The sequence below is a fragment of the Monopterus albus genome, unplaced genomic scaffold (assembly GCF_001952655.1).
Source record: "Monopterus albus unplaced genomic scaffold, M_albus_1.0 scaffold19.1, whole genome shotgun sequence".
Classification (NCBI taxonomy): Eukaryota; Metazoa; Chordata; class Actinopteri; order Synbranchiformes; family Synbranchidae; genus Monopterus; species Monopterus albus.
Window position 1 is genome coordinate 658,910 of NW_018127899.1, and position 18,737 is coordinate 677,646.

At 39.9% G+C, this 18,737-nt stretch overlaps 1 protein-coding gene across 6 annotated transcripts in view; it reads right to left on the reverse strand.

Annotated features, from left to right (window-relative positions):
* LOC109956369 (ethanolamine kinase 1) overlaps positions 1-18,737 on the reverse strand; it is a 56,015-nt gene that overhangs the window by 15,257 nt on the left and 22,021 nt on the right. For 2 of the 6 annotated variants that reach the window (XR_002274394.1, XR_002274393.1), the window contains exons 6-12: positions 15,264-15,412; positions 14,955-15,038; positions 14,539-14,699; positions 11,738-11,811; positions 5,327-5,449; positions 4,723-4,806; positions 3,998-4,110 (exon numbers count right to left, since the gene is read on the reverse strand). Coding sequence is in view for 4 of the 6 variants with exons in the window: in XM_020593401.1 (XP_020449057.1) it covers positions 4,572-4,806; positions 5,327-5,449; positions 11,738-11,811; positions 14,539-14,699; positions 14,955-15,038; positions 15,264-15,412 (826 nt within the window). In the remaining 2 variants the exon portion in view is untranslated. The other 4 variants (XM_020593401.1, XM_020593399.1, XM_020593400.1 and 1 more) reach the window with 3 other exon arrangements.

Here is an 18,737-nt window from a genome sequence, read left to right on the forward strand (position 1 = left end):
GTGGTAATAGGAACATTGGGGGCTGTGACCCCCAAACTGGGAGAGTGTGGAGCCACTGATCCCAGGAACAACATCTGAGATCTCTGTCCAGAAGAGTGCAGTGCTAGGAACAGCTAAGATACTGCGCAGGACCCTCAAGCTCCCAGGCCTCTGGTAGAGGACCCGAGCTTGAAGGAAGGAATACAAGATGGCCCCAAGTGGGGGGTGAGTGGGGAATTTTATATAGCATATATATATTGTGTATATATAAGTCAGTAGGCCAGTGAGATTCTTCCCCTGGGGATGAATCCTATTGCTAAATATCTCTGTCAAACAACGATGGTTCATACAGAATAACAGAATAATGACTAAGAATTTGGTAGCTGCAAATGAATCGAAATGAACACACAATTCCATCATTTGCCTTCGGAAACTTAAAAACTGAATATGCACATACACAGCATGAGATTTAAATAGGATTTTCAATGGATCACTTTAAAGCATACAACAAAAAGGCTTTTCCAATACATATACACTGATAAAACTAATAAATCAAAGTATACCGTGTTCATTAGCTAGTGTATTGTAAAACCTTTCCTTGACTACATTGTCAGATAGTTTTTTGCTAATGAAAATTTATAACAATTGTACATTGGGAGGGGGCTTATTAGAATTCCGAGGGTCAGCAGCCTTGGGAGGCCTTCAACAATAACTAAAAAGCTTAGTACAATACCTGAATCAGAGAAAATCATACAAAAAAGTCCCTTTGAAAGAAGTTGCTTTAGCTGTATCTGTGTTGTCTATGTCTTTGAAACACTGCATAAAGGGCCATATTCTTTTTAATGCAATTAGAAATGAAAGAAAAAAATCTAGAACGCTTTTTCAGTAAAATGGGCAATGGACAAAAGGCCAATTTTTTCCTTTTTGAGGAAAAGTCCTTGGGTCTTTTTAAGCGCATTAGTCCGCTAATTAAATATGATATGTTTAAAGAAAAATGCCACTTCGAAGGCAGCTGGATTGTTTGACTCAAAGACACGACTGCAGCCTTGATGAGTGGAACTGTGTGTGACCATGAGGAGGTAAAGCACGGCATTGTTGCCGGTCCTTCCCTCATCTGACCCGCTGTAATCCTTTGTACTGATTTTACAATCACATTCCCTTTTGTGCTTCTCTCACGGATAAAGACACTAGGCACAGATATGCAGAGAAAGGGACTGTGACATTTCTGAACATGTTGTACCCATTTTGTACAGTCTATGTTTGTTTCATTGACTGCACACCAACTTTTGTTAACAGTTCAAAACTATGTGAATAGCTTTGCGTTAAAACTACTGTGCATGATTTCAAATTAAGCAATGTTCAAGTTTTACACTTGAACATCTCTCAATTCCATGAAAGAAGAGAGAAAATATGATTTCAGCGTATTGGGAATTCATCTGACATATTTAATGTTTTCATCTCAATGGAGCTATTCGCTTCCTCCTTTTGAGTTTCCCTGCCAGCCTAATTTTTAACCTGTTAACCCTTTCTACTGTTGTGACACAGCCCGGTTTCTCTAGGAATCATGTACCGTAACACCGAATGCCAATACAAGCAGTAGTTTGTCATTTTAAGGAAAGTAAACGTGCTGTTTGTGATTAGAATGAACTTTCAAGATCAGATTTACTCTCAAAGTTTTTCAGGTGTTCTCCCCACAGTGTCCACTCCCCATCACTAAAAACTTATTAAGGCTTCATGGTTGTGTTTAGGCAACTCAAAACATTTGGTCAAGGTCTCATAAATATTGTGGTTAGAGGTGCACCGAACTTTCGGCCACCAAAAATTTTCGCCTGAAAAGGCCATTTTTATTTCGGGCCGGAATAAAAAAAACACGCCGAAAATGTCCCACCCCGCCCATCCTCTCGCAGCACAGGTTAGGTTTCACTCACACTGGAGCTGTTATATCACGCGTCTTCCCATCAACGACAAAGCATGTCAGCGGTATGGAAGCATTTTGAAGTTTCAGGTGAGGACACCAAAGTTGCAATATGCAACATTTGTTCTGCGAAAATATCAAGAGGAAAGAACTTTTCGACAACAGGTTTGATACACCACCTGAAAACACGACATCCAATTGAATATGAGGCGCTACCTAGGCTATGTTGTTTACAGATTGTTTGGAAGTTCTATTGCTGTTTTTGCACTGTTTTGCATTGTTTTGCACAGCAATTTAAATTGTTTGAGTGTTACATAAAACGTATTGAATGCTACATAAAACTTGAATAATATTATTTGGTATTGTTTATTGTTAAAAATATTTTAGATTTTAGTTTTTCATTTCAGATTCATCAAATTCACGTAATTTATATATTTGTACACATACAGTGCCTTGCGAAAGTATTCGGCCCCCTTGAACTTTGCGACCTTTTGCCACATTTCAGGCTTCAAACATAAAGATATAAAACTGTAATTTTTTGTGAAGAATCAACAACAAGTGGGACACAATCATGAAGTGGAACGAAATTTATTGGATATTTCAAACTTTTTTAACAAATAAAAAAACTGAAAAATTGGGCGTGCAAAATTATTCAACCCCCTTAAGTTAATACGTTGTAGCGCCACCTTTTGCTGCGATTACAGCTGTAAGTCACTTGGGGTATGTCTCTATCAGTTTTGCACATCGAGAGACTGAAATTTTTGCCCATGCCTCCTTGCAAAACAGCTCGAGCTCAGTGAGGTTGGATGGAGAGCGTTTGTGAACAGCAGTTGTCAGTTCTTTCCACAGATTCTCGATTGGATTCAGGTCTGGACTTTGACTTGGCCATTCTAACACCTGGATATGTTTATTTGTGAACCATTCCATTGTAGATTTTGCTTTATGTTTTGGATCATTGTCTTGTTGGAAGACAAATCTCCGTCCCAGTCTCAGGTCTTTTGCAGACTCCATCAGGTTTCCTTCCAGAATGGTCCTGTATTTGGCTCCATCCATCTTCCCATCAATTTTAACCATCTTCCCGGTCCCTGCTGAAGAAAAGCAGGCCCAAAACATGATGCTGCCACCACCATGTTTGACAATGGGGATGGTGTGTTCAGGGTGATGAGCTGTGTTGCTTTTACGCCAAACATAACGTTTTGCATTGTTGCCAAAAAGTTCGATTTTGGTTTCATCTGACCAGAGCACCTTCTTCCACATGTTTGGTGCGTCTCCCAGGTGGCTTGTGGCAAACTTTAAACGACACTTTTTATGGATATCTTTAAGAAATGGCTTTCTTCTTGCCACTCTTCCATAAAGGCCAGATTTGTGCAGTATACGACTGATTGTTGTCCTATGGACAGAGTCTCCCACCTCAGCTGTAGATCTCTGCAGTTCATCCAGAGTGATCATGGGCCTCTTGGCTGCATCTCTGATCAGTCTTCTCCTTGTATGAGCTGAAAGTTTAGAGGGACGGCCAGGTCTTGGTAGATTTGCAGTGGTCTGATACTCCTTCCATTTCAATATTATCGCTTGCACAGTGCTCCTTGGGATGTTTAAAGCTTGGGAAATCTTTTTGTATCCAAATCCGGCTTTAAACTTCTCCACAACAGTATCTCGGACCTGCCTGGTGTGTTCCTTGTTCTTCATGATGCTCTCTGCGCTTTAAACAGACCTCTGAGACTATCACAGTGCAGGTGCATTTATACGGAGACTTGATTACACACAGGTGGATTCTATTTATCATCATTAGTCATTTAGGTCAACATTGGATCATTCAGAGATCCTCACTGAACTTCTGGAGAGAGTTTGCTGCACTGAAAGTAAAGGGGCTGAATAATTTTGCACGCCCAATTATTCAGTTTTTTAATTCTGCCATTCTCCCAACACACTCACTGTAGTATAATGTCATGCTGTCCTACGTGTACACTAAAACAAACCCATTGCCAGTGAACATAATCCAAGTGGTTTTACAAATCTAATTAGTTGGGTATAAAGATAATTCACAGACAGGGTTATGTTTCACACACCTGTATGTGTGACAGTGTTATGTCATTAGTGCTTCACCTGTGCTAGTGTCCCCTGCAGCTCTGCCTCATGTGAAAATAGGCACACTGTCTGATTAAAGGCAGGAGTAGTCACCACATGAGAAAGGACGCTAGCAACTTTGATCACTTCACCTGCAAACAGAAATAAGGACGGCTTTTAATCTTACATCTCGTTGCCTTAGATCACAGAGTAAAAAGTTACACATGTGGAACCTTTTAACTGCACTGCTAATTTCTGTCTCTTAATATTTTTATTCTTTCTCTATGTCAGAGAATTTTTGATTCTACTAAATTTCTGCATGTTTTACAGTGCAGTGGTCCCTCTTCTTAGAACAGTAAGACAGTATATATTACATTATACAGTACATAATAATAGCACCTTTCAAACTACAAAGTACTTTACAATGTCTATTACATTATACACTGATGAGAATTTTACCCATTCAGAAAACATTTGGTTAATGACTTGCAAGACACACTCAAGTGTGAGACAAAGATGTGTAGTATAGTGTCACCACTGCTTCACATGTAATGCAAATTACATTACACTTATTATGAAGTATACTGTATTAAATAGCACCTGTAAATAAAAGTTACCTCTTACTACTTCTATAAGCTGCAGCAGTGTTTAACCTGCTATTACACCGTGAAATGGTTCTGTAATGTGAAATCCAACAGAAGTGTAGTAAGAGCACCTTCAGTAAGTCACAGTCAGAAAAGATACTAGGAACGTATTTGTAGCACCTGGGAACGCATTTGTAGCACCTGGGAACGCATTTGGAGCACCTGGGAACGCATCTGGACCACCTGGGAACGCATCTGGACCACCTGGGAACGTATCTGGAGCTCGAAATCATTTTGTAATTTGGACAAACTGGTGATTTCCAGCAGCCTCACAACCTACCTACTAAAATAAGGACCAGTTTGTGCCATGATTTATACACCACTGTCAGTTTATTAGGTAAGCTTGGTGTACTTAATAACCTGCCAAGTGAATGTATGTATTGGCTCATTAACTAAATTCTGTTCAGATATTGTTTATGCACATACTGTAAATGTACACTCAATTTAAAATTTGTGATTGGCCTTATGACTGGTGATCATCCGATAAGGTACTTACAAAGCAGCCTGACAAGTCCTTAGATTTAAAATGACGCACTACTTGGTACATATGCTGATATAAAAACTTTCATCAGAACTGTGGTACACAGCCTGAAAATAACCCTCCAATACATTTTATGATGAGGCTTAGTCTTTACAAGTCTACACTGTGTCTTCAGTTCCCCTATTGTGCGATGTGACAAAGAAGGACACGGGTCACGTCAATGAAAACTCTCCTTGAACTCACAAAGTGGTAACACTACATCTCATTCCAGACAATGCTGCTCCTCTAGCCTCTCTCTCACTCACTGGCAAGCCAAAATATTCCTCCTTCTTCTCAAAGTAGAAGGTGAGTCGTGCCATGGCGTATCTGAGAGGAGAGCATAGAAAAAGAAAACAAGTATTCTTAGTAAATACTGTAAAATGTATATACATCCACAAACACAGCTACTGTAACAGAATGCACTATTTCAAGTGTACTGGCTTCAAATGTAACATGGGACATTAGCTGCACATGCTCTGATGCTCCCGTCTGACTTTCCTTGTCTTTCCAAAACAAATAAACAAATATGAAAATCTATTTTTAAATATAATTTTCAGTCTGTGTGACTTCTTTTGTACAGGGCACATTTAAGCTTAAGGCAGTCAAAATGCTTTGCACTGAACTAAAGTCTATCACATGGTCTGTAATTTCACCATCATGTATACCGTGTTTATGTTTTTAAAACGTCTGCTCTTTCAGTCTGCAGGTCTACAGGACACGAGAGATTCACCCCTGTAAAGTATTAACTGAATCACCACTTAACTTCACCAGGTGTGGGCAAAAGAAATGGAATTTAAGCTTAAGAGAAGCACTTTCACTGAAATGTGATGTACAGTATCTTTTCTCCAGTGTGTGCTGGATCAACCTCCACCACCTGGGACCTGAAAGCAGGTCCAGTATAGAGAAAGGATGAATTGGTAGATGGAGGCAAGAAATTCATCTGGGTCAAAAGTCAACAGTCATCAGACTTGAAGGGTGCTTCTCATTATTTGGCATCACACATTTATCGTGCGACAGTAAACTGAGTATTTAAAAAGTGAGACAAAAATAGTCTTCTAAAACTGAATTTTAAATTTGCCTGCATACATTCAGGTCTGTCATGTCTGAAAACATCATCATCTTCATCAGTGTTTTACACTGATTAAAGTTTTAAAAAAAGACCTGTCAAAAATCAAAACAGCAGAGGCTAAGATACCCTGGCCTGTTGCACCTAGTCTGGGACAAATCACAAAGATTCTGGATCCTACTGTTCCTACAATGCAACATGACGCCTCTTTTATCTGACCCTCTCTGTCTAGTGAACGACCAGCAGAGCATTCCTAGAAGACTCGACCCCTAGCTGAGATGACCCCAGTGATAATGACATTATCAGTGATGACAAAGCTCCTGCAGAACCACAAGCAACACGACAAACTGCTTTTAAACGCTGTTACTCACTAAAAGTGGCATATTTTCTAAGGCTCATTCTTTGGTAGCAAACAGTGGAATCGCATATGTTCGTATTTACTAAGCAGTCACAGTGAGGTTTTACATTGAAGAAACAGAGGAAAAGCGGCACTGCAGGAATTTGTGTGTTTGGTCTCGTACTGTATGTATTTTAAGGTGTTCCCATTCAAGGATGCAAAAATCAGGGAGGAGAGAATGGAAATTTATACAAAAACACCCTCAGTGCCCGATTCACCACCGCTGTGATGGGAGGGAAGCATGGCTGAAGTTTAATCTCAGGAGAAAACAGGTGTAATATGTGCGGCCCTGCTGTCAACGTGGCAGTTGTTAGTCAACTGAGATCTCTGAGTTAAGAACATGTCTGAGGAGGGGGGAGGGCCTTGTAATTTGCATCACTTGCCAGAGGAAAACATGAGGGACTTTTACAGGCTTTCAGGTCAGACCGTCCTTCGGTTACTGAACAAAATAAAAGATTATTTGACTGGCAGAAGACTACCTGACCACCATTCCAAAATACTGTATGTTTGTTGATTTCTTCAACCAGATTAAAGTTCAGTCGCTGTAAACTTAGACTTTCTTCTACACTTCCTCTCCACATGTGCACAACAGCCTACAGGCACCAGCTCCTAAGTGTGTAAAAGTGGGGGAAAGCTTCTTTGAAATGCATACTCACAGGTGTCTCCATTACAAATATGAAAAACAATGTCAAACATGTTCATATTCATATTTATATTAAATATGCCTTAATATATATAGTATTTTACATGGATGACATATCCTACAATCTTGCCTCACAGTATTCAATATTCTCTGAGCTAGAGCATACTTGTGTCCTTTATGGCACATGAAATGGGTCACACACTACAATACGTCTGTATCTCACTGTCTGGGTGCGTCATATACTGTAAGGAACGTAAAGCACGATGCTATAAACTAATCTTAAAGATGTAGACTCATCAGCTGACAGTTAATGGATAGGACAACAAGGTGTTTTTCCCGAGTGCACCACAGGTCACACACTGCAGGTCCTGCATATAGCTCAAGGTGGGCACTAATCTTTTGTTTGCAAAAGTTGCATAACAATATAGCATCAACTCTCTATTCAATAAGGACCAAGTCTGAAAGCTGTGCCAAAGCCTCAGCGCATTTCAGAACTTAACAGTGAAAAAAGTGGTTTTGTATTTGTTCAAACCATATTATCAAACGCTTCAGTAAATCTGATGTCTGAGTACGCTGTTGCCCTTGGCCATTATACAGTACTATACCCTTTGCAATTAAGTGAAGTTTCAAAAGCACAGAAAATGGAGGCACAGAGAGGAGTTGGTCCTTTAATCAGTGCTTTCACTGCAATCCTCAATGCCGAATCAGTTTTCTCTCTCTTATTGCTCGGTGAGACAAAAACATAATTCAGACACATTCCTTTTAGTTACGTGTATTCCATCACTCTGCTCCCCACCTGTATCTCTGGGTAAAACTGCTCTCTAATTATTGTGTCAGTCTGCCTTCTGTTGTCTGCTCTTTGACATTTTTCTTAACAATTGCTTCTTTGCTTCACTTATAGAATACAGACCTGCAACTGACAGAGACTGGTGGTACAGTACACGTCCAACCTCTGCCACTGGAAAACAGTCAAAAAATTAGAATAAAATACAACAGTTTAGAAATCTTGATTTGACCTTGGCAGAGCCAGCACACAATTTTCACTTTTCTTACTGTGGTTTGAGATATTTGGAGTTAATTAGTCAGACTGGTGTCCAGCCAGTCCTGTGTTTTTCATGGATCAGTATTGGCCGAAATAAATGTAATCAAATGCCGATCTTTACTCTGTGTTTTGACCACATGAGCCTGGTAGCGTTGCACCATGGCTCTTTTTTTATGACAACTGACTTCCACTCTGGGAACATCTGCTACAGATGTGAATGAGTGTCTGGTGTCACATCAGTGCAACCGACTGTGTGATAGATTTGCAAAGCTCCGCAGGAACAAATCCACTGTCAGATCTTTTACCATATCTCCACTTTTCTTATTAGCAAAGAGCTGTGTACAAAACACTTTCTCATTTTACTCTAGGCTGTGGCTTTTGCCAGTTAAAATGTCAAACACGGGTCATATCAGCTGTTTGTTCTTAATGTTAATTTTGTGAGAAAGTCGATGAAGGTTCAAAGTGATCGGGTTTATGTGTCTGTACTACTTTGGTGTCAGTGGGGAAGGGGGGGGAGGGCTCCACTGAGTGCTTCTGTCAATATCATGTCAAGAATATAAACCTAGCACCCAAAGTTAAACGATTTAGACAAGGAACAGAGATTTTAGATTTCCTAGAGATGGCCTGGTTTCCAGTCAGTGTTTTCCTGATTTGAGCCTGCAAGCAAAGATTTTAATTGTGAGATGTAGTCTATGTTTTCTTCTCTCTCTCCTCTATCCACTCACCCCAACCAGTCAAGGCAGAAGGCCGCCCACCAAGAGCCGGGATCTGTCGGAGTTTTCTACTATTAAATGGAGCCATTTGTCTGAACCATTGTCACCAAGTGCTGCTCAGGGGGGATTTGTTGGGTTTCCCCTCTGTAATAATAATGATAATAGTAAGGTCTAGACCTTACATTGTAAAGTGTCCTGAGACGAGTCTTGTTGTGATTTGGTGCTATACAAATAAAAATAAATTGAATTATTTGTGACAGATACTATAAGGAGGAGCGAGAGAAAACGTGCACTTTTTCTAGTGAGGTTAAAAATACATAGGCCCCTAAAACTGCACACCTGGCCTGTTCAGTAAAATATATACTGTACATCAGTCAGATGACTGCTTTTATTCTTAAGAAGGCAACATTTCTCTAAAAGTCTATTTATAGCATTAAGAATAAAATAAAGTGAAAAATACTGCAAACATGTTATTATGAATGTTTTTTTTAATCTGCAAGCTGAAAATCTACACCCACACCCTTCATAAGCACAATTACGTTTGAGTATAACCATTTAAAATAGCAGCAGTCTTAACAAATAATCCCATTCATCCCTATGTTTATTGAGCACGACACCAAAACTGGTGTGCTTAACGTTTATCATGATCATCAGAGATGAAACTGAGACATTTTTCTATTTAGCAGAAATAGGGGAAAATGACCTCCTTCCAAAGCAGGTATTCTCTTTCACAATGTGCTTTTGTGCACAATTCCCTCAATTATGCCAGTCAGGTTATTTCAAACAGTGGGCCTCCTCCTCGTTCATTTCCTCATAATGATGTCTTTGTCAAATAATGGCTCGCCTTGCCAACATGTCCACAAATCTTAACCGCTGCCTCGCAACACGTGAATAAAATCATATAAGGAAATAGGGACGGTAGTGCGAGGGCGGGTTTTCGTTCCCCTTGTGGCTCCCTATTGTCACAACTACATCTGGCCCTGGTTAACGCACTAGACCTGGGCGATGCCTGTCACTCGTTGGGAAGTCAACAGAGATTTGGCTCAGGGAGATGACAGTGGGAGGAAACACACACATACACTCACGTGCACAGGGTTTCACTTATTATCACTTTCCTCAACAAAACTTGTTGAGGAAAGTTCACTTGTACTTTTAGTTTTGAATTTGACTCACATCCCATCCACTAACATGGAGGGGGAAGGATTTATGACCTATAGTGCTATCACTACGTCGTGGTGGCTTCATTTCACCGTCCATATTTCATACATCCAAAGCTTTGGAAACAGCCCTGGCATTTATCCACCCCAATCTCTCTACCAAAGTCAAACTAACACTGCTTACTTCTTTGCTATTAAATTTAAAGTAAATACTGTTTATGCCATTTAGACAAGTGACAAAGCCAGTCTGTTAAAGCTATGTGCTATAATGATATGGTATGTGCTCACTGTCCATGTATTTAAATTGAGAACAAACTTGATAAATGCCAGACACATAGTCTTTTTAGAACATGAATGATGAAGTAGAGTTGGCAGAGAAAACTAGAAAATGTATGTGTGTGTCTGTATTGGAAGTTATAGGTTATTGACACCTCCAAACATTCGACCTGGTTCCCCATTGTTATTTTTGCTTTCTGAAATCATTTCAGTTTTACCCTCCGGTTAAAGAAAGGTAACCTGACCCTCACCATGCACTTTAGGACAACCTCAGCCAGTGGATTAGAGGAACAGACGTCTAGCAGGGGCATGTGGCCTAGCCAGGGATGAGAGATGTATATGTAAGGGAGTATCGACGGCACGGGAACAATAGTGCCTCTGTGCCTCGGCACCCCTCTGGATCACATTTCCTCCGAGGTCCAAATCGAAATGAGGAGGGGGCCCTGTCGCTGATCTAGCAAGCGGGCAGAGAAAGCCACACAGAGGGGAGGGTGCCGTACGTCAGTAGTGATTACGATCATGATCACAACTGTGGCGGGTGTGGGGCACAAAAAGAAGGGGAAAGGAAAAAAGTGGGGGTGGAGTGAAATATTTTGCTCCCATGAACTTCATCGTCTGGTTGCTGGTAATGAGTAATGTCTCATGGGGTTGTGTAAAGATAACTAGTCCCTATGTGGATCATCACACATTCAAAAATAAAAGTTTTTATTTCTTTACAAAGTCTGTGTGAAAGCTGAGCCTTAGATGATTTGTGGTGTAAGAGTAAAGTAAAGCAGAAGATTTGATGCATAAAATTCTGTCTGTGTTTCAAACAAGAACAGACGTGTGCTTGTCTGGCCTGTTTTAGGCCAGATTCTGGAAACAACTACTTGAAGCACTGGTGGGGGAAAAAATGAAGTATTTTCACACTCTGGGATCAAGTTCACTGTCCTTTATTGCAATGTCTTTGCCAACAAATTCTTTGTCAGGCAAATCTAATGAATCTCCGGTTGGTTCATTGCAATAAAACACCGAGGGGTTAAAATCAATGGGCAGGACACATTTTTTCATGTGTGATTATTTGATGTGACATATGATGATGTTAAGAACTAAAATAACAGGGTCCCATGAAATTGTACTGAAGTCTTAATTTTCTTGGTGGTTTCACGTGTTTCTACATTAAACAGCTGTTGGTGATGTTAATTTGAAGGTGGTGCTCAATGTCAGGAGGTCTGACAACTTGTAACTCATCTGTCTGTGCAACATTAGATGTGCAAAATATCACAATCCCAGTGCTTCAGGAAACTAGAACAATGTTTATGCCTTTGTCAGAAGTACGAACCTTTGGAAGTCAAAGTCAATAGAGGAGTAGTGTGACTGCAGGATGGCCCAAAGACCCCAGAAGAAGTTGGATGCCTGAGGGAGATGATTAAAAAAAAAACATTAACCCACCAAACTTGTAGTTTAGCCAGTTTGACTAGTTTTCAAATGATTTTTTTTCTTAACTTTTCTGGCCTTTCAAGCAGTCACTGGCTTTCATTCTCTTTTTGCTAAACAAAAATATTTAAAAAATGAAAACCTGCCTGGAATATTCCAACAGTGAACATCATGTCTGCTTTTATCATCGTCACTGTTGCACACAAATGCGGTTGAAGCAGAAATTATTTTGAGAATTGAATTAAAGCACCACAGAGCATAAAAACTAAAGCACACTTAACATTTGGTGCATTCAAATTACATGTTCATATATAAAAAGTGGAAGCGAGAGAAAACAAGCAAGGGAGAAAACTCAGAATGAAAACACACACAGTGATACACCTTAGAGAAGTATTTGCAGATAGAAAATACTCTGATTTGCAGAAAATTACCTAAAACTGTATAGCTAATATATCTGTATTAGGTGTGTGGTTTACTGCAGTAACACTAAGTACTGTGATGTACTTGCATGCTTAGTACAATGCCAGATGTTGTCTTGAAAGGAGCGTCGCCAGGATCATGTGACTCCTACACAAATACACCTTTATGATCTAACTAAGGCAGACAGTCTACAATACTCCTATGAGACTGGAATATATTTTTATAAAATTCTGGATAGAGTTTGTGGTATTTGCAGACTTACAAAAATTTATGTTGCAAACTTTTTAAATTATCACAGTTGCTGCATGGTACACACACTACAGGGACCGGCACTGTCACGTTGTGCTGCTGCACGTTGCTCAGTCAAAATGACAGACCTCTGCATCGAGTGGCTCCCTCTTTAATGGCTTTGCTCACTTAGGGTTGGTGGACTTCCATGCCTCCATAATTTTCTCTTGTTCTCCACCCTTATTGTAAATCTTCATGGTAGGACCACTAATAGCATCCTAACGAGATCCAGACAGGCCTCTGTTCTGTGGCCCAGTGATATAATCACATTTTTATTTGATAATCAAATAAAGGGTGGAATGAAATACTGTGCGGTTTTCTCTTGGCTTTTTTCCATTACTGGCAGATTTTCATTTCTAATCTCTGACTTTAGATGAAGAGAGAGCGATTGAGTACATTTCCATTATGATTAATAACTGCTCTCCATTAATAAAGCATTAGTCCAACACTAAGCAGAGGCCGTCAGTGACAGGGAGCCATTGAGAAAAACAGACATGAGAGTAGCGCGGGGAATGTGACATCACAGAGCCCGAGGCTGCAGCCTCGACATCACGGGGGATCTCTGCAGAGGAGAGGATGAGTCAGAAAGACCCCGGTGTGTCTTGGCACACTTTGCCAGGGATTAAGATTCGAAAGAGGCAGCTTCACACCGCAGAGCTCTGGCATCTGTCCAGGCTTTGTCAATGCCACAGAGCAAAGCCACACAGCTTCCTCCAGTGGTTTCCTTGGTTCCTGAGTGCTCGCTATTCATCTGTATTATCAACTACTGAGACTTAACTACAGTATGAATATAATGTAGTATGATTATTCCAAGCAATGATCCCGTTAAAAAAATGGCATTTAATCCAATTTTAAAAATGGAATATACAGTAAAAAAATACATAAACTAATAGTGGATTATCAGAATTATTTTCAGGTAATTAAAATACAATACTTCACATTATGATATTAGAATTACTCATGACAATGTTACAAGAGAAGGTAATAAGAAATGCATTGGATATTTTGTTTCTTTTGCATCTGTGCCACTACATGTGACAAAGGGTAAGTAATGAAATGCATTAAGTTAAGTGAATAACTATACATAAACACAACATACTACTGGCAAAGTGCCACTGTCTGAGAATATCTTTTTAAATGTTCAGCTCAGTTCCCTGAAATGATGAAAAATAGATAGACCCTGTGATTTTCTCAATTAACCGTCTCAGTATCCCTCATTTTGACACATGGCTTGTCAAAATGAGTCGAGCTGGAAACTTGGCTTGTAAGCATCCATGATCAATTTCTCCCACTTCCCTAGAGTCAAAACTCCTCCTTGGTTTGTCACAGAAAATCTGATTTCAATCAACATGATGTTATCACTTCTCTCACTCCATTCCAGGCCATACCCCCACCCTCCGTTTTTTTTGGCTGAGGCACAAGTTATTTTAAAAAGTAATATGCTTCCTCATCACTTATGGGCTATTTCAAGAGACACTCACACCACCCAAAAATTGGTCAGACAATTCTGCATATTGTGTCGAGCTATGAAAGTACTTTTAGACCGATAGCCCAGCATCACTTGAGCCACCAAAGAATGAAAATTGTGGTCATAAGAAAAATAATTTTGGCTGCTGTCTTTCATTTTTCCCTGCAGCAGTTTCTAATCAACTCAGATGGAGTCCATCAAACTTTGAACAGTGGTGGGTCAGCTGTGGACTGGGTTTGGTTTTCTTCGGCAAGTTTTTTTCTGAGTGCTGGAAAAGTAAATTGTTAAAATGTGACTGCGAGCTGTTGCTGCCCTGTCATTTCAGAGAGCTACACACATATGGATACTGTTCAAATGCGCACACTAATCTCATAATACTGAGATATTTGAGTCCTTCAAAAAGCAAAACTTATAAAAAGGAAATAACTGTTGAAAGATTTGTCACTTTCCAAAGTCTTTCCAAAGTGTTGAGGCACTACATAATGACATATTTCAACATCTCACCAAAGTCGCTGGGAGCAGACACTTACTAGTGAGAATTTGCAGACTTGAATGTAGAGCTGTGTAACTTCTGCCTCTGTAACAGCGACCTCGCGCCCTGTGCTGTGCTTGTAACTCTCCAGATAGGCCAGCAGCCAGTCCCTCTGCAGCTCCTGGCCCGGGTAGAGGCTGTAGTTAACATCATTCACACCTTGAAAACAAAATATACACACATGCATGTTAGTGGAACTATTGTCAGTGTAGAAATTCAGCACATGGTACATAATGGCAGAAAGATGGAATGATGATATTATAGTCCAAGAAACAGCGCATTTCAGCATATCACACACTATATACACACACATACACTGCTCTCAATATTCCTCATTAGGCAGTCCTATGTGTTCCGGGTAGGAAAAAGATTTGGAAGCAAATTGAACTTCTTTTCATCACAACACAAACCTACCAGCAAATTCATTGAAGTGATTGCCAATATCGAAGGCTTGGTAGTTGTAATCAGCGTACTCGTAGTCAATGAATTTCACCATTCCTGATGGAGGAGGAGAGGGAAAGCAGCAGCAGTTACCAGGACAACATGACTGATGAAAAAACACATTAATCTATTTTTACATTACCTTCAATATCAGACTGAGGATGTTACAAAGTTACAACTAAAGAGCTTATCATAAGACAGTATTCAGGTGGGTTTTATCTCGAAGCAACTTATTTCTGTATCGTATCCATCATGTTTTCCAGGGTCAGTGATGTTGCTCACCCTCTTTGTGATTGTAGATGATGTTTTTTGTCAGAAGGTCGTTGTGGCAGAGGACAACCGGCGAGTCAATCCGTGAGAGGTGCTTCTTCAACGACTCCATTTCCGCTGATAAAGTTTCGAAGCTGGGCACCTCTCGTAGAGCAACGGGACTGTAAAAGGTAAAACCACAGAAAAGACAGGGTTGCCACTCCAACACTTGGAGGAATGTTTCATGATAGAGGGGTGCCTTTGATTCGCAGTTGTAAAAGGCAACTGGAAGAATTAGCAAGTTCAACACCCAAGAGCCACTTAAGGTATTGTCAATAAAATGAAAACATCACATTCATGATTATAAACTTAACCAGTGTGCAATCCTTTATACCAAATGCTGCAAACAGACAAGAGCTGCAGCTTTTAGTTTGAATTACTGAAGCTGACAAATACACCACTTTCAGAAAAACCGAGTCAGTCTACTGTTAAGTGGGACAAGGAAACATTCGCCTTCATCTCATTCAGTATTTCAGAGTTAAACTCATACGACAGGTGTCGTCATTATTCAGAAAATATCCAATACACTATCAGGATACTTCACTTCTTTTTGTTGCAATCGTTACTAGATAGGTATATATAGACTGTTACTTGATAGGTGTGTGTGTGTGTGTGTGTAGCACAGTTTATTAGTTTGAAATGTAGTAGGGTGAAAGTACAAAGCACCACAGAATGGAAGCCCTCAGGAAAAGTACGGGATCCTCAAGATAACATTACGATAATAACACGCCACTTAGACTTGAGACGAAGAAAAAACAAGCTTAATAACTAAAATGCCTTTCCTGTTATTTCAAACACTTTATTGTAAAGTGGTACAATTGTTTTGCTACCTGCATTTTCATATGTTCTTTTAAAAGGCTCAGTCTGACCCAGAATTTTCCCTTATACATAATGACTCACCTGCATTTAACAACTGTTCACCCTACAAGAATGTGATTTGTCTGGATTTCAGCAGTGTTAGTGTCTTGCTGTCCACTGTAAATGTTTGCTCCGCACTGGAAAGAAAGAAAATACAGACTTCTTCCAATTTTTCACGGGATACGAACTGATATAAAAATATTTCTGGATTTGAAAAACATTTCCTCTACACACAGAGAACGTGTGTAGAGCAGAGGCCAGAAAAAAATAAGCTGTATAGAAGAAGGGAACACAAGACTTTTATGGGACAGTTTGTGGAGCGAGTAAGAAAGTGTGCTGAAAGATTACCGTTCAACTTTTCATGAACTCCACACTTCTAGGAACAACATGTTTGTAAACTGGAGCAGACTGGCAAGCCTCACTGAGAGGTTACTGCCTTGTTTTCATTCTGTTGATTACACGGTCTATCAAAGCAGGTAGTAACGTCCTTGGACGCCAGTTCAAAACGCACCTGGAAGAAATGCCGCCTAAGCATCCGTCTCCTAATTAATTTTCATGTTTCCTTTTGAGTCATCAGGCCACAAGACGATGGTATTTTAAACAGTGTAACTTAAACACTACCTATTTATTCAAAGGGGAACAAACAGATGCTCCAGTACTATATACACTTGTAGACATAATTTAGCGAGGCCTGTTAGGAACACATAATAAAAGCAGAGGAGCAGAGCCTTGTTTACAGTCATGACACAGAGTCTCGGCTGCCTTATACAACTCCTCCTACACATCCTCAACAACATAATGTCACGTTTGTACATTATCATCCTCTGTTCACTCTGTCTTCTTTCCTAGTGAAGACAAACAGACTGAAGAACGACTGACTAAATTAAAAGCCTGCTGAGAACTTAACTCAACTCAATTATGTACCTAAAAGCAAATACAAAACATATTTTTTAAAAACACTGTATCCTGCTTTAGTTTCTCAGCTTTATGATAAAGATTCAAAGTTATTTCACTTCTATTGTCACCTGAAATGTGTCAGTACTGTACGTTTTTATCTCAAACTGCAGTATAAGCCTAGAATATAGTTGTCGGAGTGTGAGATTCACATCTATTTGCCTACAGTATCAGTTATGTTATTTAAAATCAGCCACCTCTGACACGCATAATTTATCTATCTCCTCTCTAACATGAATTTAAAAACACACAGTTGAATGCTGAATCACCCTGATTCCTTTTCAACCCATCCATTCCTTGAACTTAACAAACTGACTTTATCATAAAAACCCACGATTACACAGAGTCAAAAGCTAAATGAAAGACTTCCATTGACTTTAAATGGAAACCTGTCGTCTTGCCATCAGATCTTTTCCTCTCTTTTCTGCCCTTTTCATGAAGAACACTACGTCAAGTACATTCGCCTCCTGCTCCCTGTCATGTCTCTGTAAGGTAATTAGTGGAATTTCCTCTTCTGGCGCTTCATTATCAATGTGCCTTATTTACATATGATTTCAAACACAAGCCGAGCACTGCTGATTTTTTTTTTCTGGTCCTTTTTGCAGTTTTATGTGATTCGTGGGAATGCGAAGGGGAGCCGTAGCAGGGGGCCTTTGGGAGAAGAGGAGGTTGCTCTCTTGCTCTCCGCTTTTCTCTCTTTTCTCTCCCTTTTCTGACTTCTACTGTGCTCTCTCTCTCTCTCTCTGAACCTTGCAGCTGCTGCAGCTTCTTTCACTCCCCCTCTCTTTTTCTCTCTCTCTATCTCTCTCTTTGCACAGCGGGTGGCTTGAGAGCTGAAGACCTCTGCAGGTGCAGCCTCTTCCTGCTCCCTCTGCCTTTCTTTTACCATTTCCTCAGAAGATCACATTCATAACAGCACTCATACATTCTCAAGTACAAAAGTTTCTCCGATGCCTCCCTTTTGCTTTTTGTGTCATTCTTTGTATTTCTCTGCTTGTGTGTGTGTGTGTGTGTGTCACGTTACACATGCAGTTGAACACTCAAGACAAGTGAATATGCAAACAGACGTACTCGTCACAGAAATTGATTTTAACCACAAATCAACCTGAGAATCTCATGTCTTTAAATCTCATCAGTTTTGCTGTAGCGTTCCTCTGATCACTCTATCAGACTTTTCCAGCGCTCTTTATTATCGTCAGCATCCTAATTATTGATTCTTTTTCCCAGATCATTTTGAGCTGCTCTGTGTGTCTGTGTTTGAGCAGTAGTGGACTGAGTCAAGATGCTTGGTCACACAAATGCCACACAATATAGCACCATCTATTGGGCCACTAAAGGTGGTGCAGTCTGCTCCTGTGGATGCATATGTGCAAATTAAGGGTTTTATAACAGAATGTGATACTCAAACGCAGTTCTGAAAGCTGTGTGTAAAATCAAAGTTTGATTTAAAAATAGACGCTGATTCATAAAATAAAACTTTGTAATCTCTTGAGATCTTTGAAAGTGAATCCCAAGTAACTGGTTATTACTTTTTTAAATGTTAACTGAGGATGAAATGTGGTGATGAAATAAAAACTCACATTCAAAAGGTTTGGTCAAATTGATACAGTATTATATGAGCCAGCTACTAACACA